Consider the following 22,223-nt stretch of genomic DNA (forward strand, 5'->3'; position numbering starts at 1 on the left):
GCCTACACCCAGCAGGAGAAGGGAAATAATAAAGATCAGAGCAGAAATCAATGAAATAGAAACCAAAAAAACAATAGAACAAATCAACGAAACTAGGAGCTGGTTCTTTGAAAGAATTAATAAGATTGATAAACCCCTGACCAGAATTAAGAAAAAGAAAAGAGAAAGGACCCAAATAAATAAAATCATGAATGAAAAAGGAGAGATCACAACCAACACCAAAGAAATACAAACAATTATAAGAACATATTATGAGCAACTCTATGCCAGCAAATTTGACAATCTGGAAGAAATGGATTCATTCCTAGAGACATATAACTACCAAAACTGAACCAGGAAGAAATAGAAAACCTGAACAGACCTCTAACCAGTAAGGAGATTGAAGCAGTCATCAAAAATCTCCAAACATTATAACAATGTTTATTTGTTTGATCCAAGAGCATGGAATGCTCTTCCATCTTTTTGTGTCTTCTTCGATTTCTTTCATGAGTGTTCTATAATTCCTCAAGCACAGATCCTTTACCTCTTTGGTTAAGTTTAGACCCAGGTATCTTATGGTTCTTGGTGCTATAGTAAATGAAATCGATTCTCTAATTTCCCTTTCTGTATTTTCATTGTTAATGTATAAGAAAGCCACTGATTTCTATACATTGACTTTGTATCCTGCCACATTACTAAATGGCTGTATGAGTTCTAGTACTTTGGGGGTGGAGTCTTTTGGGTTTTCCATATAAAGAATCATGTCATCTGCGAAGAGAGAGAGTTTGACTTCTTCATTGCCAATATGGATATCTTTTATTTCTCTTTGTTGTCTGATTGCTGTTGCTAGGACTTCTAATAATATGTTGAACAAGAGTGGTGAGAGTGGGCATCCTTATCGTGTTCCTGATCTCAACAGGAAGGCTGTGAGCTTTTTCCCACTGAGGATGATATTTGCTGTGGGTCTTTCATAGATAGATTTTATGAAGTTCAGGAATGATCCCTCTATCCCTCCTACAATTTAAAGCATTTTAATCAGGAACAGATGCTGGATTTTGTCAAATGCTTTTTCTGCATCAATTGAGAGGACCATGTGGTTCTTCTCTCTTCTCTTATTGATATGTTCTATCACATTGATTGATTTGCAAACGTTGAACCATCCTTATGACCCAGGGATGAATCCCGCCTGGTCATGGTGCATAATCTTTTTAATGTGCTGTTGGATCCCGTTTGCTAGGAACTTGTTGAGAATCTTAGCATCCATATTCATCAATGATATTGGTTTGAAATTCTCCTTTTCAGTGGGGTCTTTGACTGGTTTGGGAACATCCTGATCAAAATTCCACTGGTATTGGGGCGCCTCGGTGACTCAGTGGGTTAAAGCCTCTGCCTTCTGCTCAGGTCATGATCCCAGGGTCCTGGAATTGAGCCTTGTATTGGGCTCTCTGCTCAGTGGGGAGCCTATTTCCCTTCCTCTCTTTCTGCCTGCCTCTCTGCCTACTTGTGATCTCTGCCTGTCAAATAAATAAATAAATAAATAAAAATCTTAAAAAAAAAAAAAATTCCACCGGTATTTCTCAAAGAGCTGGAGCAAATAATCCTAAAATTTTTATGGAATCAGAAGAGCCCCGAATTGCTAAGGAAATGTTGAAAAACAAAAATAAAACAGGCGGCATCACATTACCTGATTTCAAGCTTTACTACAAAGCTGTGATCACCAAGACAGCATGGTACTGGTATAAAAACAGACATATAGACCAGTGGAACAGAGTAGAGAGCCCAGATATGGACCCTCAACTCTATGGGCAAATAATCTTCGACAAAGCAGGAAAAAAATATACAGTGGAAAAAAGATAATCTCTTCAATAAATGGTGCTGGGAAAACTGGACAGCTATATGTAGAAGAATGAAACTTGACCATTCTCTTACACCGTACACAAAGATAAACTCAAAATGGATAAAAGACCTCAACGTGAGACAGGAATCCATCAGAATCCTAGAGGAGAACATAGGCAGTAACCTCTTCAATATCAGCCACAGCAACTTCTTTCAAGATATGTCTCCAAAGGCAAAGGAAACAAAAGCAAAGATCAACTTTTGGGACTTCATCAAAACCAAAAGCTTCTGCACAGCAAAGGAAACAGTCAACAAAACAAAGAGGCAACCCACGGAATGGGAGAAGATACTGCAAATGACAGTACAGACAAAAGATTGATATCCACGATCTATAAAGAACTTCTCAAACTCAACACACACAAAACAGATAATCATATCAAAAAATGGGCAGAAGATATGAACAGATACTTCTCCAATAAAGACACACAAATGGCTATCAGACACATGAAAAAATGTTCATCATCACTAGCCCTCAGGGAGATTAAAATTAAAACCACATTGAGATACCACCTTACACCACTTAGAATGGCCAAAATTAGCAAGACAGGAAACAATATGTGTTGGAGGGGATGTGGAGAAAGGGGAACCCTCTTACACTGTTGGTGGGAATGCAAGTTGGTGCAGCCACTTTGGAGAACAGTGTGGAGATTCCTCAAGAAATTAAAAATAGAACTTCCCTATGACCCTGCAATTGCACTACTGGGTATTTTCCCCAAAGATTCAGATGTAGTGAAAAGAAGGGCCATCTGTACCTCAATGTTTATAGCAGCAATGGTCATGGTCGCCAATCTGTGGAAAGAACCAAGATGCCCTTCAATGGACGAATGGATAAGGAAGATGCGGTACATATATACTATGGAGTATTATGCCTCCATCAGAAAGGATGAATACCCAACTTTTGTAGCAACATGGATGGCACTCAAAGAGATTATGCTGAGCAAAATAAGTCAAGCAGAGTCAATTATCACATGGTTTCACTTATTTGTGGAGCATAACAAATAACATGGAGGACATAGGGAGATGGAGAAGAGATGGGAGTTGAGGGAAATTGGAAGGGGACGTGAACCATGAGAGACTATGGACTCTGAAAAACAATCGGAAGGTTTTAAAGGGTCAGGGGTGGGAGGTTGGGGAAGCCAGGTGGAGTGTATTAAGGAGGGCACGTATTGCCTGGAGCACTGGGTGTGGTGCAAAAACAATGAATTCTGTTATGCTGAAAAGAAATTTAAAAAAATAGTAATAATCTTTAAAAAAAAATCTCCAAACAAACAAAAGCCCAGGACCAGAGAGCTTCCCAGGGGAATTCTACCAAACATTTAAAGAAGAATTAATATCTATTCTGCTGAAACTGTTCCAAAAAATAGAAATGGAAAGAAAACTTCCAAACTCATTTTATGAGGCCAGCATCACCTTGATCCCAAAACCAGACAAGGATCCCATCAAAAAAGAGAATTACAGACCAATATCCTTGATGAACACAGATGTGAAAGTTCTCACCAAAATACTAGCCAATAGGATCTAACAGTACATTAAAAGGATTATTCACCACGACCAAGTGGGATTTATTCCAGGGCTGCAATGTTGATTCAACATCCTCAAATAAATCAGTGTGATACAATACATTAATAAAAGAAAGAACAAGAACCATATGATATTCTCAGTAGATACTGGAAAAGCATTTGACAAAGTCCAGCATCCCTTCCTGATCAAAACTCTTCAAAGTGTAGGGATAGAGGGCACATACCTCAAGATTATCAAAGCCATCTATGAAAAACCCACCGCAAATATTATTCTCAATGGAGAAAAACTGAGAGCTTTTCCGCTAAGGTCAGGAACACGGTAGGGATGTCCATTATCACCACTGCTATTCAACATATTACTAGAAGTCCTAGCCTCAGCAATCAGACAACAAAAAGAAATTAAAGGCATCCAAATTGGAAAGAAAAAGTCAAACTATCACTCTTCACAGATGATATGATACTATATGTGGAAAACTCAAAGACTCCCCAACAACTCTGCTAGAATTTGTACAGAAATTCAGTAAACTGTCAGGGTATAAAATCAATGCACAGAAATCAGTTGCATTTCTTTACACCAACAACAAGACAGAAGAAAGAGAAATGAAGGAGTCAATCCCATTTACAATTGCACCCAAAACCATAAGATATCTAGGAATAAACCTAACCAAGGAGGCAAAGAATCTATACTCAGAAAACTATAAAGTACTCATGAAAGAAATTGAGGAAGACACAAAGTGAAGGAAAAACGTTCCATGCTCATGGATTGGAAGAACAAGTATTGTGAAAATGTCTATGCTACCTAAAGCAATCTACACATTTAATGCAATTCCTATCAAAATTCATCCATTTTTTCAAAGAACTGGTACAAATAATCCTAAAATTTATATGGAACCAGAAAAGACCTCGAATAACCAAAAGAATATTGAAAAAGAAAGCCAAAGTTGGTGGCATCACAAGTCCAGGCTTTAAGCTCTATTACAAAGCTGTCATCATCAAGAGAGTAAGGTACTGGCACAAAAACAGACACATAGATGAATGGAACAGAATAGACAGCCCAGAAATAGACCCTCAACTCTATGGTCAACTAATCTTCAACAAAGCAGGAAAGAATGTCCACTGGAAAAAAGTCAGCCTCTTTGGGGTGCCTGGGTGGTTCAGCAGGTTTAAGCCTCTGCTTTAGGCTCAGGTCATGAGCTCAGCGTCCTGGGATCGAGCCCCACGTGAGGCTCTCTGCTCAGCAGGGAGCCTGCTTCCCCCTCTCTCTCTGCCTGCCTCTCTGCCACTCAACTTGTGATCTTTCTCTCTGTCAAATAAATAAATAAAATATTTTAAAAAAGAAAAAGAAAAAAGACAGCCTCTTCAACAAATGGTGTTGGAAAAACTGAACAGCCACATCCAGAAAAATGAAATTGGACCGATTCCTTAAACCACACATGAAAACAGACTCAAAATTGATGAAGGACCTCAATGTGAGAAAGGAATCCATCAAAATCCTTGAGGAGAACACAGGCATCAACCTCTTCGACCTCAGCTGCAGCAACATCTTCCTAGGAACATCGCCAAAGGCAAGGGAAGCAAGGGCAAAAATGAACTATTGGGATTTTATCAAGATCAAAAGCTTCTGCACAGCAAAGGAAACAGTTTACAAAACCAAAAGACAACTGACAGAATGGGAGAAGATATTTACAAACGACTTATGAGATAAAGGGCTAGTGCCCAAAATCTATAAAGAACTTAGCAAACTCAACACACAAAGAACAAATAATCCAATCAAGAAATGGGCAGAAGACATGAATAGATATTTCTGCAAAGAAGACATCCAGATGGCCAACAGACACATGAAAAAGTGCTCCATATCACTTGGCATCAAGGAAATACAAATCAAAACCACAATGAGGTATCACCTCACACCAGTCAGAATGGCTAAAATTAACAAGTCAGGAAAGCACAGATGCTGGCGAGGATGCAGAGAAAGGAGAACCCTCCTACACTGTTGGTGGGAATGCAAGCTGGTGCAACCACTCTGGAAAACAGCATGGAGGTTCCTCAAAATGTTGAAAACAGAACTGCCCTATGACCCAGCAATTGCACTACTGGGTATTTACCCTAAAGATACAAACGTAGTGATCTGAAGGGTACATGCACCTGAATGTTTATAGCAGCAATATCCACAATAACCAAACTATGGAAAGAAAATAGATGTCCATCAACAGATGAATGGATAAAGATGTGGTGTGTGTACACACACACACACACACACACACACACACAATGGAATACTATGCAGCCAGCAAAAGAAATGAAATCTTGCCATTAGCGATGACATGGATGAACTAAAGGGTATCATGCTTAGTGAAATAAGTCAATTGGAGAAAGACAAATATCATGTGATCTCCCTGATATGAGGAAGTGGAGATGCAATGGGGGTTGGGGTTTGGGGTGTAGGAAAAGAATACATGAAACAAGATGGGATCGGGAGACAAACCATAAGAGACTCTTAATCTCACAAAACAAAGTGAGGGTTGCCGGGGGAGGTAGGTAGGGAGAGGGTGGTGGAGTTATGGACACTGGGGATGGTATGTGCTATGGTGAGTGCTGTGAAGTGTGCAATCCTGGCGATTCACAGACCTGTACCCCTGGGGCCTATAATACATTATATGTTAATTCAAAAAAAGAAGTTATAATTCTTCAGAGTAGATTATAATCTGAATATGGAAGTTTTCCAAATGAAGACTTTTGCACATATCCTCTCAAATCTACTGAGCTATTTTTCTAGAAATGGTTCAACAGAAACTAGAACAAGGTGTCTGGCCCAATCAAGAGGAGGAAAATTTCTCAGCTTCCTTCCCTTTAAATTAGCGCTTTACTCTATTAAGACATTAATTAACAAATGCCACCACGGACTTTCAATGCATCAGATTTCTACTCCATTCTTCAGACACACTTTCTCATGAAGGCTTTATGACAGAGTAACAATACCTCTTAGACTTTCCCATGTGAGCACAGCAGCCTGTTCTCTATTCTCCACCCTCACATAAAGGGATAGTTAAAAAGGTAACTTTAAGCCCACCACAAGCACTTATTTTCTTTGGAGATTCATCTCTAATTTTAAAATCCATGGGAATTTTGCATTAAGTTATACAATGTAAAGCTTTATTTTTTAAATATGGTTTTTAAGATAGCAAAGTAAATATGTAGTTTTTATCTTTCCCTCCATATCAAAGCCCTGCCCTTAAAATGAGGAAAATAAATACATAATTGTGTGAGTATGTAACAGAATAAACCCACACACACGTGTAAGATCATGAGACAAGATGGGAGAGATGCTTACCAAAATTCTGACAGTGTTTTTAACACTGGAGAGAGAGAAGAGAAACAGGTGCAGAGGGAGGCGACTGTAAGGCAATGAGGATTGTTCTGGTATAATTCTACGCTGTTTTACTCTTTTCAGATGCATTCATATATCACACTTAAGTAATATTTTCATTAAAATGTGTAAAATTAACCACCTCGAGGTAGAGTTTATGCTTGCATTCAAGAAGAAACTACTCAAGTCATTCTGACGTTCTGTGTCTCTTTGGCACACTACTAAGTGCTGACCCTAGTTTAAGAATGCAGTCAGAGACAAAGATTTACAATTACATAATTTCATCATCTAATTTTAAACATATTTTGTTTATGACTATGACAAGAATATGTCTGATATTATGTGACAGAGTTCATATTATTATACTCAGGAGACTAATGCACAAGTTTATGCTCACTTAAGTATGTCTCTTCAAAAACAAGCTAATAATTACGCTACCAAAAAATTTTTTTTAAGATTTTTGTTTGACAGAGAAAGAGAGAGAGCACACATAAGTTGGGGGCAGGGGGTCGCAAAGAAATGGAAAGGGAAAAGCAGGCTCCCAGAAGAGCAGTGGGCCAGATGCAGGGTTCCATCCCAGGACCCTGGGATCATGACCTGACCCAAAAGTAGATGCTTAACCAACTAAGCCACCCAGGCATCCCTACAAAAAACATTTTAGACATCACAATTTCTAACCTGTAAAATTGATATTTAATGTGTTTTTCACTGTCTCAGTAATATTTTTTACCACATCACTTGTAGAAGGCACATAAGCTAATTCATATTCAAGGTCCCCCTTAAAGATGAAATCAGGCGGAGTTATCAAATAAAGAGGACGGAAAACCGTGACATTCTGAAACGTCTTCTTTGTATTGCTGCGATAAAGCAAAATCAATAGAGAGAAGAAGACTGTCATGCAGATTTCCACAACTAAAGAAAGTATCTTCCTTTTCTGCAAAAGAAACAAAAGGATTGTGATAATTAAGAGTCTATATACGTGTATCTGTGTGTGATTCTATATTCTTGTGCATATATGTGTATACAATTTAAACATATTGTTCAGCTCCATTCTACAATATGAATGGCTTTCTAGCCTTTTTCACCCTTTTTCACATTTCATTATCTATTCTATTGATACATCCTATGAGTACTCTTCAGAATTAGAATTGCTACATTAAGCCATGGAACTAAAAGGACCAAAAAACCCCCATAAACTAAAATGAAGTGAAAAAAACTATTTAAAGTTCTCCCCTTCAGGTTCATTAGCCTTTACAATCATTTCCCACAGACACCTCCACTTACCTTTAAAATGAAATTTTTCCAGAGGAGGACTGCAAATTGGTTGAGCCACAACAAGTCCATTTTATCAGAAAGAATGGAATTTCAACGGAAAGTAAGCATTTCAAAAACTTACATCACCTGGCAAAAATGTTAAATTTAGTCAACTGAAAGGATTACTTCATTGTTTTACTCTTCTTTCATCAATCTTGAAATAAGTATTCATCTGCTCCTATTTTTATATTAGACATCTAATGGTCTTCTAATATGCAGGAAAATATTAGATGACAGAGATGCAAAATGTAATAGGTTGCAGACCCACATTCACAAAGAAAGACGTAAACTGTAAATTTGGAATGTCAATTATCATTCTGATTGGCTCTGAGATAAATTCCTACAAATTATAATTCTGAGAGCTTCCTATTTAATATCTACTCTGTGCTATATTCTATGCTAGGCATTAAGTATATTCAAAACAATTGTGATCCTTTCCTCATGGTATGAATAGTACAGTAATTGATCTAAAGTTGGGCCATTTGAGTTCAAATCCTAACTCTCTCACAAGGTGTAAAATTTTGAGCAAAATAACCTATAGCTGCTTATCATCTGTAAAATCAGAAAAATCACAGTACTTACCTTATAACGTATTCCCCTGGAGCAATTTGTTACTATGCCCTTTTTAAAAACTATGATAAAATATTCAGAAGGTAAGATCTGCCACTTTAACCATGCTTAATTGTACAGTTCAACGACACCAGTCACATTCACGTTGTTGTGCAACCATCACCATTATCTACCCCTAGAAATTTTTTCATCTTCCCAAACTAATACTCCATGGCCACTAAACAATCACTCTCTATTCCTTCCTCCCCCTGGTCACTGGCAACCACAATTCCACTTTCTGTACCTATGAATTTGACTCCTTTAGGGACCTCATATAGGTGGAATTACTTCATTGTGACAGTATTTGTCCTTTTGTGACTGGCTTATTTCACTTAGCATAAAATGTCTTCAAAGTTTATCCATATTGCACCATGTGCCAGAACTGCCTTCATAAATGTACCACTTTTAACAGTCTCATAGGGCTTTCAAAACCAGAACTGAACTTCAAGACATACTAAAGGGGCAGAAGGATGTGGTGTGTATTGCATTAGTACTAAAAGGTGTCACGTGCTTTCAGTGAGTGAACCAGAAAGAGTAATCAGGGACTGCAGCAAGGAGAAGCACCTTAAGTGCTTCTGAATTTTTGGTGGCAAAGATTCACGGTAAAGGCAGTTTCTGGCCAGAGGACCAAGATGAATACTGCCTCAGAAAACCTAAAGGTACAGGAGAGAGAGAGAGGAACAGGAGGAGCTCAGCCTTGGCCTGAACATAAATTGATCTCATCCCAGTTAGCATACTAATCACTTCGATGAGTGAGCTGTAAGACTAAGACCCAGGAAGATCCAGATAGAAGAGCACAGTTTTAAAAAACTGAAATGACATGGGGCGCCTGGGTGGCTCAGTGGTTTAAACCTCTGCCTTCAGCTCAGGTCATGACCTCAGGGTCCTGGGATCGAGCCCCACATCGGGCTCTCTGCTCAGCGGGGAGCCTGCTTCCCCCTTTCTCTCTCTGCCTGCCTCTCTGTCTACTTGTGATCTCTGTCTGTCAAATAAATAAAATCTTAAAAAAAAAAAAAAAAAAGATTTAAAAAACTGAAATGACAGTGATTAACATGGATGGACCTAGGGGAAATTAGGCGAAGTAAGATGTGTCAGACAGAGAAAAACAAACACCATGTGATATTACTTGTATGTGGAATTGAAAAAAAAAAAAAAAAAAAACAAGCAAAGCAGAAATGGGTGAAATGGAGAACAAAGCAGTCCTTCCCAGAGGGGAGGAGATTGGGGAAATGGGCAAAAGTGGGTGAAGGGGAGTGTTTCCAGTTATGGAATGAATAACTCACAAGGATGAAAGGTACAATGTAAGGAACACAGTCAATGGTATTTTAATAGTATTGTATACTAACAAGTGATGGCTATGCTTAAAGTGAGCATAGTATAATATAAAAAGTTGCTGAATCACTATGTTGTACACATGAAACTAACATAACATTGTGTGTCAACAACTATACTTCAAAAATAAATAAATAAATAAATAAGGCGATGGTTTAACATGTCCTAAAAACTTATATTGTTCCCGTGCCTGAAGTGACTATCAATTTCTCAAATAAAAAATTACAAATTTAAAAAAAAACTGAATTGACATTGCAACCCACAGATATAGGCCATAAAAACTATCTATATGTTGCCTACAAGAAACTCATTTTAAGCCCGAAGACACCTCCAGATTTAAAGTGAGGGGGTGGAAAACAATTTACCATGCTAATGGACATCAGAAGAAAGCAGGAGTGGCAATCCTTATATCAGATCAATTAGATTTTAAGCCAAAGACTATAATAAGAGATGAGGAAGGACACTATATCATACTCAAAGGGTCTGTCCAACAAGAAGATCTAACAATTTTAAATATCTATGCCCCCAATGTGGGAGCAACCGACTATATAAACCAATTAATAACAAAATCAAAGAAACACATCAACAATAATACAATAATAGTAGGGGACTTTAACACTCCCCTCACTGAAATGGACATATCATCCAAACAAAAGATCAGCAAGGAAATAAAGGCCTTAAATGACACACTGGAACAAATGGACATCACAGATATATTCAGAACATTTCATCCCAAAGCAACAGAATACACATTCTTCTCTAGTGCACATGAAACATTCTCCAGAATTGATCACATCCTCGGTCCTAAATCAGGACTCAACTGGTATCAACAGATTGGGATCATTCCCTGCAATTTTCAGACCACAATGCTCTGAAGCTAGAAGTCAACCACAAGAGGAAGTTTGGAAAGAACCCAAATACATGGAGACTAAACAGCATCCTTCTAAAGAATAAATGGGTCAACCAGGAAATCAAAGAAGAAATGAAAAAAACATGGAAACAAATGTTAATGAAAATACAACGGTTCAAAATCTGTGGGACACAACAAAAGCAGTCCTGTGAGGAAAATATATAGCAGTACAAGCCTTTCTCAAGAAACAAGAAAGGTCTCAGGTACACAAACTAACCCTACACCTAAAGAAGCTGGGAAAAGAACAGGAAAGAAACCCTAAACCTAACAGGAGAAGAGAAATCATAAAGATCAGAGCAGAAATCAATGAAATAGAAACAAACAAACAAAAAAAAAAACAATAGAACAAATCAACGAAACTAGGAGCTGGTTCTTTGAAAGAATTAATAAAATTGATAAACCCCTGGACAGACTTATCAAAAAGAAAAGAGAAAGGACCCAAATTACTAAAATCATAAATGAAAGAGGAGAGATCACAACTAACACCAAAGAAATGCAAACAATTATAAGAACATATTATGAGCAACTCTACGCCAACAAATTTGACAATCTGGAAGAAATGAATGCATTCCTAGAAACACATAAACTACCACAACTGAACCAGGAAGAAATAGAAAGACTGAACAGACCCATAACCAGTAAGGAGATTGAAACAGTCACTAAAAATCTCCAAACAAACAAAAGCCCAGGGCCAGACGGCTTCCCAGGAGAATTCTACCAAAAATTTAAAGAAGAACTAATTCCTATTCTCCTGAAACTGTTCCAAAAAATAGAAATGGAAGGAAAACTTCCAAACTCGCTTTATGGGGCCAGCATCACCTTGATCCCAAAACCAGACAAGGATCCCATCAAAAAAAAGAATTATAGGGGCGCCTGGGTGGCTCAGTGGGTTGGGCCTCTGCCTTCGGCTCGGGTCATGATCTCGGGGTCCTGGGATCGGGCCCCGCATTGGGCTCTCTTCTCGGCGGAGAGCCTGCTTCCTCCTCTCTCTCTGCCTACTTGTGATCTCTCTCTCTCTGTCAATAAATAAAATATTAAAAAAAAAAAAGAATTATAGACCAATATCCTTGATGAACACAGATGTGAAAGTTCTCACCAAAATACTAGCCAATAGGATCCAACAGTACATTAAAAGGATTATTCACCACGACCAAGTGGGATTTATTCCAGGGCTGCAAGGTTGGTTCAACATACACAAATCAATCAATGTGTTACAACACATCAATAAAAGAAAGAACAAGAACCATATGATACTCTCAATAGATGCTGAAAAAGCATTTGAAAAAGTACAGCATCCCTTCCTGATCAAAACTCTTCAAAGTGTAGGGATAGAGGGCACATACCTCAAGATTATCAAAGCCGTTTATGAAAAACCCACCGCATATATCATTCTCAATGGAGAAAAACTGAAAACTTTTCCGCTAAGGTCAGGAACACGGCAGGGATGTCCATTATCACCACTGCTATTCAACATAGTACTGGAAGTCCTAGCCTCAGCAATCAGACAACAAAAGGAAATTAAAGGCATCCAAATCAGCAAAGAAGAAGTCAAACTATCACTCTTCGCAGATGATATGGTACTATATGTGGAAAACGCAAAAGACTCCACTCCAAAACTGCTAGAACTTGTACAGGAATTCAGTAAAGTGTCAGGATATAAAATCAATGCACAGATATCAGTTGCATTTCTCTACACCAACAAGACAGTAGAAAGAGAAATTAAGGAGTCAATCCCATTTACAATTGCATCCAAAAGCATAAGATACCTAGGAATAAACCTAACCAAAGAGGCACAGAATCTATACTCAGAAAACTATAAAGTACCCATGAAAGAAATTGAGGAAGACACAAAGAAATGGAAAAATGTTCCATGCTCCTGGATTGGAAGAATAAATATTGTGAAAATGTCTATGCTACCTAAAGCAATCTACACATTTAATGCAATTCCTATCAAAGTACCATCCATCTTTTTCAAAGAAATGGAACAAATAATCCTAAAATTTATATGGAACCAGAAAAGACCTGGAATAGCCAAAGGAATATTGAAAAAGAAAGCCAACGTTGGTGGCATCACAATTCCGGACTTCAAGCTCTATTACAAAGCTGTCATCATCAAGACAGCATGGTACTGGCACAAAAACAGACACATAGATCAATGGAACAGAATAGAGAGCCCAGAAATAGACCCTCAACTCTATGGTCAACTAATCTTCGACAAAGCGGGAAACAATGTCCAATGGAAAACAGACAGCCTCTTCAATAAACGATGTCAGGAAAATTGGACAGCCACATGCAGAAAAATGAAATTGGACCATTTCCTTAAACCACACACGAAAACAGACTCAAAGTGGATGAAGGACCTCAATGTGAGAAAGGAATCCATCAAAATCCTTGAGGAGAACACAGGCATCAACCTCTTCAACCTCAGCTGCAGCAACATCTTCCTAGGAACCTCACCAAAGGCAAGGGAAGCAAGGGCAAAAATGAACTATTGAGATTTTATCAAGATCAAAAGCTTTTGCACAGCAAAGGAAACAGTTAACAAAACCAACAGACAACTGACAGAATGGGAGAAGGTATTTGCAAACGACATATCAGATAAAAGACTAGTGTCCAGAATCTATAAAGAACTTAGCAAACTCAACACCCAAAGAACAAATAATCCAATCAAGAAATGGGCAGAGGACATGAACAGACATTTCTGCAAAGAAGACATCCAGATGGCCAACAGACACATGAAAAAGTGCTCCATATCACTCGGCATCAGGGAAATACAAATCAAAACCACAATGAGATATCACCTCACACCAGTCAGAATGGCTAAAATTAACAAGTTAGGAAATGATAGATGCTGGCGAGGATGCGGAGAAAGGGGAACCCTCCTACACTGTCGGTGGGAATGCAAGCTGGTGCAACCACTCTGGAAAACAGCATGGAGGTTCCTCAAAATGTTGAAAATAGAACTACCCTATGACCCAGCAATTGCACTACTGGGTATTTACCCTAAAGATACAAACGTAGTGATCCGAAGGGGCATGTGCACCCAAATGTTTATAGCAGCAATGTCCACAATAGCCAAACTATGGAAAGAACCTAGATGTCCATCAACAGATGAATGGATAAAGAAGACGTTGTATATATACACAATGGAATACTATGCAGCCATCAAAAGAAATGAGATCTTGCCATTTGCGACAATGTGGATGGAACTAGAGCGTATCATGCTTAGCGAAATAAGTCAAGAGGAGAAAAACAACTATCATATGATTGATCTCCCTGATATGAGGAAGTGGTGATGCAACATGGGGGCTTAAGGGGGTAGGAGAAGAATAAATGAAACAAGATGGGATTGGGAGGGAGACAAACCATAAGTGACTCTTAATCTCACAAAACAAACTGAGGGTTGCTGGGGGAGGGGGGTTGGGAGAAGGGGGTGGGGTTATGGATATTGGGGAGGGTATGTGCTTTGGTGAGCATTGTGAAGTGTGTAAACCTGGTGATTCACAGACCTGTACCCCTGGGGTAAAAATATATTATATGTTTATAAAAAATAAAAAATAAATAGAAATAAATAAATTTTTAAAAAGGTAAAAAGAAAGGAATCAGGGTGCCTGGATGGCTCAGCCAGTTAAAGTCTCTGCCTTCAGCTCGGGTCATGATCCCAGCATATTGGGATTGAGCCCCGCATCAGGCTCTCTGCTTAGAGGGGAGCCTGCTTTCTCCTCTCTCTCTGCCTGTCTCTCTGCCTACTTATAATCTCTGTCTGTCTAAGAAATAAAGAAAATCTTTACAAAAAAAAAAAAGAATCAAAGCACACCACTACAGAAAATTATTAAATCATAAAGGAAGAGAGCAAGAGAAGGAGAAAGGAGCAAAGGAACTATAAAAGAGAAAAAAAAACTAATAAGATGACTAGAGTAAATCCATACTTGTCAATAATTATTTTAAATGTAAATGTACTAAATTCTCTAATCAAAAGACACAGAGTAGCTGAATAGATAAAAAGACTCACTTCAGCTTTAAGGAGACACATAGGCTCAAACTAAAGGGAAAGAAAAAACACATTCCATGGGGGCACCTGGGCGGCTCAGTGGGTTAAAGCCTCTGCCTTCGGCTCAGGCCATGATCCCAGGATCCTGGGATGGAGCACCGAATTGGGCTCTCTGCTTGGCAGGGAGCCTGCTTCCCTTCCTCTCTCTCTGTCTGCCTCTCTCTCTACTTGTGGTCTCTGTCTATCATATAAATAAATAAAATGAAATAAAAATTTAAAAAGAAAAAACACATTCCATGCAAATGGAGACCACAAGAAGGCAGGGGTAGCTATAGTTAAAGCAAACAAAGTAGACTTTAAGCCCTAGGATTATAACAAGAGACAAATGAGGTCATTGCATAATAATAAAGGGGTCAATTAAGAGGATATAACAATTGTAAATATTTATGCATCAAACATCAGAGCACCTAAATGTATAAAGCAAGTATTAGAAGAAGTGAAGGGAGAAATAGTCAGCAATACAATAATAATAGAAGGGACTTCAATACCCTGTTTCCAACAAGGGATTTATCATCCAGACAGAAAATCCAAGGAACATGGGACTTAAACTATACACTAGACCAGATGGACCTAATGGGCATATGTAGAATATTTCACCAAACAGCGGCAGAATATACATTCTTCCCAGGGGCACCTGGGTAGCTCTGTTAGTTAAGCATCCAATTCTTGATCTCAGCTCAGGTCTTGATCTCAGGGTTTTGAGTTCCAACCCCATGCTGGGATTCATTCTAGGTGTGGAGCCTACTTTAAGAAAGAAAGAAAGAAAGAAAGTAAGAAAGAAAGAAAGAAAGAAAGAAAGAAAGAAAGAAAGAAAGAAAGAAAGAAAGACAAACAATGTACATTCTTCTCAAGCACACACAGAGGATTTTCAGGGAGAGATAATATGTTACACCACACAAGAAATCTTAACAAGTGTAAGAACACTGAAATCACATCAAGCATCATTTCCAACAATAAATGGTGTAAAACTAGAAACCCATAACAAGAGGAAAACTGTAAAATTCAGTGGAAATTTTAAAATATGTGGAGATTAAACAACATGTTCCTGAAATATCAATGAGTCAAAGAAGAAATCAAAAGGGAAATAAAAAATAATTTTGAGGGGCACCTAGGCAGCTCAGTCAGTTAAGCATCTGACTCTTGATTTCAGCTCAGGTATTGATCTCGGGGTCATGAGTCCAAGCCCCACTTTGGGCTCCACAACCAGGTATGGAGCCTACATTTAAAAAAAAAAAATCTTGGAACAAATTAAAATGGAAACACAACACACCAAAACTTACAGAATGCTAACAAAAGCAGTTCTAAGAAGTAAGTTGATAGTAATGATTGCCTACATTTAGGGAAAAAAGGGAATGATAATACCAACAGGGCAAAGTAGAAAACCCCAGCCTCTCCATTCCTTCACAAATATCAACAATTAGACAGCTTTCCATGAACAAAAATAGCTCTGGGATTGCCCCTGAGTCCATTTAAGAAACTTCAAGAACACAATGGAACCAAAAACTGGGAATAACCACAGAAAAAGAGTAGACAGAACAGATTCATTTGGTCTGCATCATCCTGGTCCCCCAGGCTGGCACTTCTCAATACCAAGAGGAAGTACCCCACCTAGAAAGAGTTCCCATCTACATAAAGGGAGATCAAGTTGAGCAACAGGCTTTCGCAGTCTTGGTGCACCACACAAAGTACCCGAATATGTTTCACCCCACCCAGAGACCAGCAAAGCTGATATATATAGAGAGATAGCTAGTAACAAGGAAGAAAGTCAGGGGCTACCAGTATCAGCCAAGTAGTAGGAGTGACCCTGGTTCTCAGTGACTTGTTCTGCAAAGGAATTTTCACCAATGAAGAAAACATTGGGCAGCAAAGCCAACTGCAGATAGCCTCCAGATTTCACTAGTTTTCATCCCACATGTATTTGGACCTGTAAACACCAGATACTTGCACCCCTCCCAGGCTCCCTATCCATACCAAATCCCAGGATCCACACTGGCAGCCAGGCCCAGGCTTCTGTAGCTGCACAAGTACAAAATGCCAATCTGGCACTCTGTGACTGACCTCCACCCCCATACACATGATGCTACCCCTCCAGCTGTGCACCTGCCTACTACCAGCCTGATTTCCCATCACCAGATTCTACTGAAGTGTGCCTACCTGTGGCACATAGTCTATAGCCACAAAAAAAAAAAGCCCTTAAGGCTGCTTGTGGGCCCAGATTTGGCCCTATCTCTAGGCGCTGGCCAGCACTACTGGGTTGATCTGCAGCTAGCCCCTCCAGCTATGCACCTGCAAACCCCTAACCTGACTCTTAACACTGGCCTCCAATGCTGTGGAGATTGCAGCCATAATAGTGCACACTGACAGCCAGGGCATCCAGAGCTTCCTGTGGGCCCAGGTCCAGCTTTGTCTCCTGTCACTGGCCTGCACCACTGGGCTTACCCGAAGCTAGCCCCACTAGCTGTACATCTGCACCCAGATAGTCAGACTTATGTCCCCAGCCTCTACTGTAGTAAGTACTTGACATGAGATCTTAGCCACAGAGGGCATGCCAACATTCAGGGCACCCAGAGCTGTCAGTGTATCCTCAGTTGGCTCTGGTTCCCACCACTGTGTGTCTGTCTGCAACCATCCCTTGCCACTACACGGGTACCAGCAACTGGCCATCAGAGCTAAGAATGTATACACTATGTGCTCCAGCCACCACTGCTGCCTGTCCTGTACCATAGCCTCAGATCTGGAAGTGTCTCTGATGACCCCAGCAGTCTTTGCAGTAAAAGTGAACCCTCTTGGTGCTCACCAAAGGCTACACTGTTGTCAATGCTGTGGCAGTGTTGACCCCCAATGCTGTGGATCCCCAAAAAGACATCCCGTTCCCCTAGACCCAGAGCATCCATATGCACCTGGAATCCTGTATCACTAGACCAGGGGTCACAACACACTCCAGCATATTCCCACCAACAAGTGAAGGTCTTTCATTACCAAAGTTGACCCATAAGGTCTGGAAAAGGTGACTGCCTCTTCCAATATGCAGACTCAAATGCAAGGCTACTAGAATCACAAAGAATAGGAGAAACATGACACCATGTAAACTTTCAAAAAAGTAAACTTTCAGTAACTGACCCCAAGCAGAGATAATTCAATTGCCCAAGAAAGACTTCAAAATAAATGTTCCAAAGATGCTCAAAGATTTCCAGAGAAAACAGATAAACAATATAATGAATTAGAAAAACAAGAGAAGAACAAAGTTTTTTTTAAAAAATAACAAAATCATGGGGTGCCTAGATGGCTCAGTGGGTTAAAGCCTCTGTCTTCGGCTCAGGTCATGGTCCCAGGATCCTAGGATAGAGCCCTACATCAGGCTATCTGCTCAGCAGGAAGCCTGCTGTCCCCCCCTCCCACCTGCCTCTCTGCCTATTTGTGATCTTTATCTGTCAAATAAATAAAATCTTAAAAAAAAAATAAAGAAGTTCAACAAAGAGAGAGAAAACCACCCTAGTCACAATAGCATCAAAAATAATAAAATACTTGGAAATAAATTTAAAATAAGGAAATAAAAGATACACTCACTGAAAACTATAAATCACTTATGAAAGAAATTGGATATACAAATGAACAGAAAAGTTATCCTGAGTTCCTTATTGTTAAAATGTCCATATTGCCTCAAGTCATCTATAGATTTTATGTAATCTCCAGGCTGCCAAGTGCTGAGAAGTGGAGGGAAGTAGGGAAAGAATGGTAAAAGGGTACAAACTTTCAGTTATAAGATTAATAAATTCTGAGGATTTAATTTATAATATGACTATATTTGATTAAACTGTATTGTACAATTGAAGTGTGCTGTAACAGTAGATCTTAAGTGTTCTCTCTCACACATACAAAGGGAAAACTATGTGAGGTGACAGATGTGTTAATCAACTCGAATGAGGGGATTCTTTCACAGTGTATATGTATACCAAATCATCATGTTGTACACTTTAATACACTACAATTTCATTTATCAATTATACCTCACTAAAACTGGAAAAAATAAGAAATTAAAGAACATCTAAATAAATGAAAAGACATCCCATGTTCATGGACTAAAGATTTAATACTTTGAGAAGGCAGCACTCCTCAAATTGATCTTGAGAACCAATCAATCCCCAGCTGCCCTTTTTCAGACATGAACACACTGATTCAAAACTCATATGGAATGTCAAGGAACCCTGGATAGCTGAAAGAATCCTGAAGAAAAACTAAGTTTGAGGTCTCACACTTACTGATTTCAATAGTTCCTACAAAGGGACAATAATCAAAACAGTATGGTACTGACATAAGCACACAGATACATAAATCAAGGGAACAGAATTAGGAGTCTATAAATAAACCCAGTCATCTATGGTCAACTGATTTTCAGTAAGAGGGCCAAGTTCACTCAATATGGAAATAGCAGTCTTTCAAACAAATAGTGCTTAAGCAACTTACAAAAGGATAAAATTGAACTCCTGCCTGTACCACATACAAACACTAATTCAAAATGAATCAAACAGTCAAATATAAGAGCTAAAACAATAAACTCTTAGAAGAAAATACTGGAGTAAATCTTCATAATCTCGATGTAGCAATGCATTCTTAGAACACCAAATAAAAATGTAGTTAAGTTTGGCTTCATCAAAATCAAAACCTTTTGAGTATTTAAGGACACACACAAAAAAAACTCATGAATGGAATAAAATATTTTCATATTATATATCTGTTAAGGGTTTCATATACTGAATATATATAAACCATTCTTACAACTCAACAACAAAATGACAAACCAATTCATTAATGAGCAAAAGATTTAAAAAGACATTTCTCCAAAGAAATTACACAAATGGCCAAGAAGGACATAAAAAGATGCTCAACATCACTAGTCATTAGGGAAATACAAATCGAAACTATAGTGAGATACCACTTACGCACTAGAATGGTTATAATAGAAAACAAAACAATAATTTTTTTTAAAGATTTTATTTATTTATTTGACAGAGAGAGGTCACAAGTAGGCAGAGAGGCAGGCAGAGAGCGGAGGAAGCAGGCTCCCCGCCAAGCAGAGAGCCCAATGCAGGGCTGGATCCCAGGACCCTGGGATCACGACCTGAGCTGAAGGCAGAGGCTTCAACCCAATGAGCCACTCAGGCACCCCTAAACAATAACTTTTTTTAATGGAAAAAAAAAAAACTGTTGGCAAGAACTTGGAAAACTGGAACCCTAAAACACTGCTGGGAGGAATGTAAAATGGTATAGCTGCTGTAAAAAAGTCTGGGAGTTCCTGCAACTCCACTCCTATATAACCAATGGAACAGAAAACCTGTCCATGCAAAAACATGTATACTAAAGTTCATAGCAGCATTACTGGCAATAGTCAAAAAGTAGAAATCCAAAAGTTAATCAACTGATGAAAGAATAAACAAATGTGGTATATCCAAAAGATGAATGAAGTATGTAACAACATTCAAGAACCCTGAAAATATTATGCTAAGTAAGAGCCAAACACAAAAGGCAACATATTTTTTTATTCTATTTATGTGAAATACCCAGAATTGGCAAATCCATGGAGATAGATCAGTGGTAGCCAGGGACTAGAGATAAGAGGCAATAATAGCAAGTAACTGTTCAATGAGTACAGGATTTATTTTAAGGATGATAAAAAATGCTGTAAATAAAACAAAACCAAACAAAAATGTTCTGCAATTAGATAGTGGTAATGGTGGCACAACCCTGTGAATGTAACAAAACCACAGAGTTCTAATACTTTAAATGGTAGAGATGAAAAATAAATAAAAAGTAAAATAAAATAAAATAAAATGGTAGAAATAATTTTTTCCTCAATGTAAAAAAAAGAAAAACCCCATGAGGTGGGTAAGAGGAGATTCCTACATTATAGCTCAGATTTGCAAAGATCAACTCACTTCCCTAAATTCAAATTAAAACCAAAGATGGGGCATCTCCTAAAACTTCTTTTTTTTTTTTTTTTTTTACAGATTTATGTATTTATGGGACCCTCGGGTGGCACAATCTCCTAAGCTTTGGACTTCTGGCTTCCCCTCAGGTCATAATCTCAGGATCCTGAGATGGATGGAGGCCCCACCTTGAGCTGGCGCTCAACAGGGAATCTTCTTGAGTTTCTCTCTCCCTCTCTGCACCTCCTCCACTGGGCGCTCTCTCTCTCTCAAATATATCAATCTTTTAAGAAAAGATTGATTTCTTCTAGAGATAAAGAATACGCCTGCACTCACAGCGGGGGGGGGGGGGGCAAGGGGGAGAGAGAGAGAATCCCACGCCGACTCCTTGCTAAGGTTGGAGCCCCAGGGGGGCTCGACCTCACAACCCCCAGACCACAACCAGGAGGAAACCAAGACTAGGCGGCTCAACCGACTGCGCCACCCTGTCGTTCGCCAAAACCTTCTAACCACTAAGCTACAATCAACATAAAATTTAAAACCGTTCAAGTTAAACCCTAAGTCTCCAGTGGGTTTTGGTGTTTGTATTTGTTTGGGGGGAATGTGGACGTACGGATTTGGAGACGGGATACGGACAGCGGGGCTGGCCTATGGGGAAGTTCAGGGAGCACCCTCTGCCTCAGCCTGAGCTCTTGGGGAGGACAAGCCAGGGCTGGGAGGACACCCGGGCGGAGAGATTCCAATACTCACCACACAAGCCTCCAAGCAGCACCCCGGGCGCCTCCCGGTGCACCTCTGCGGCTCAAGTGTGAGCGCTTGGTCCTCAGACACCACCACCCAACGCCCCCCGCAACCGCCCCGCAGCCGGTTATCGCCTCGGTGTCTTGCGACCTCTCAAAGGTGCGCTAGCCCACGCGCCGGCAGAAGCGCACAGAGCGCGCCGTCCGCGCTCCAGCACCGCGCCTGCGCCCACGTGCCCAAGAGCGCGGGTCCTGGGCTTGTCCCTTCTCACCACCCATCCAACCCGCAGGAGGCCGACCCCGCTTCCGGATTTCCCAACACTCACTGCTTCCTCCTTCCTGCCCACCCCGCAGTTCGGCCACTCTCTGCAGAGATTAGGAGGGCCGTAAGACACTTGCCTTGGCTGCCGCACATAGGGGACGCCAACTCAGTATTGGAGATAAATTTTTTAATTAATTTTTAATTTCCAAATTAAAAAAATAATTAAATATTAAAAGTGCCATGAAAGGGGCGCCTGGGTGGCACAGTGGGTTTAAAGCCTCTGCCTTCGGCTCGGGTCATGATCCCAGGGTCCTAGGAT

At 39.6% G+C, this 22,223-nt stretch overlaps 1 protein-coding gene across 2 annotated transcripts in view; it reads right to left on the reverse strand.

Annotated features, from left to right (window-relative positions):
* The window catches only part of LOC309854549 (phospholipid-transporting ATPase ABCA3-like), a 143,346-nt gene extending 121,539 nt beyond the window's left edge, over positions 1 to 21,807 (reverse strand). For both annotated transcript variants that reach the window (XM_082713833.1, XM_082713832.1), the window contains exons 1-3: positions 21,653 to 21,807; positions 8,047 to 8,163; positions 7,441 to 7,696 (exon numbers count right to left, since the gene is read on the reverse strand). In XM_082713833.1, coding sequence (XP_082569959.1) covers positions 7,441 to 7,696; positions 8,047 to 8,106 — 316 coding nt within the window. In that variant the 5' untranslated portion in view covers positions 8,107 to 8,163; positions 21,653 to 21,807. The remainder of the gene's footprint in view (positions 1 to 7,440; positions 7,697 to 8,046; positions 8,164 to 21,652) is intronic.
* Positions 21,808 to 22,223: the final 416 nt, after the last annotated feature.

This window comes from Mustela nivalis (genome assembly GCF_964662115.1).
Source record: "Mustela nivalis genome assembly, chromosome: 19".
In the NCBI taxonomy this organism is placed as follows: domain Eukaryota; kingdom Metazoa; phylum Chordata; class Mammalia; order Carnivora; family Mustelidae; genus Mustela; species Mustela nivalis.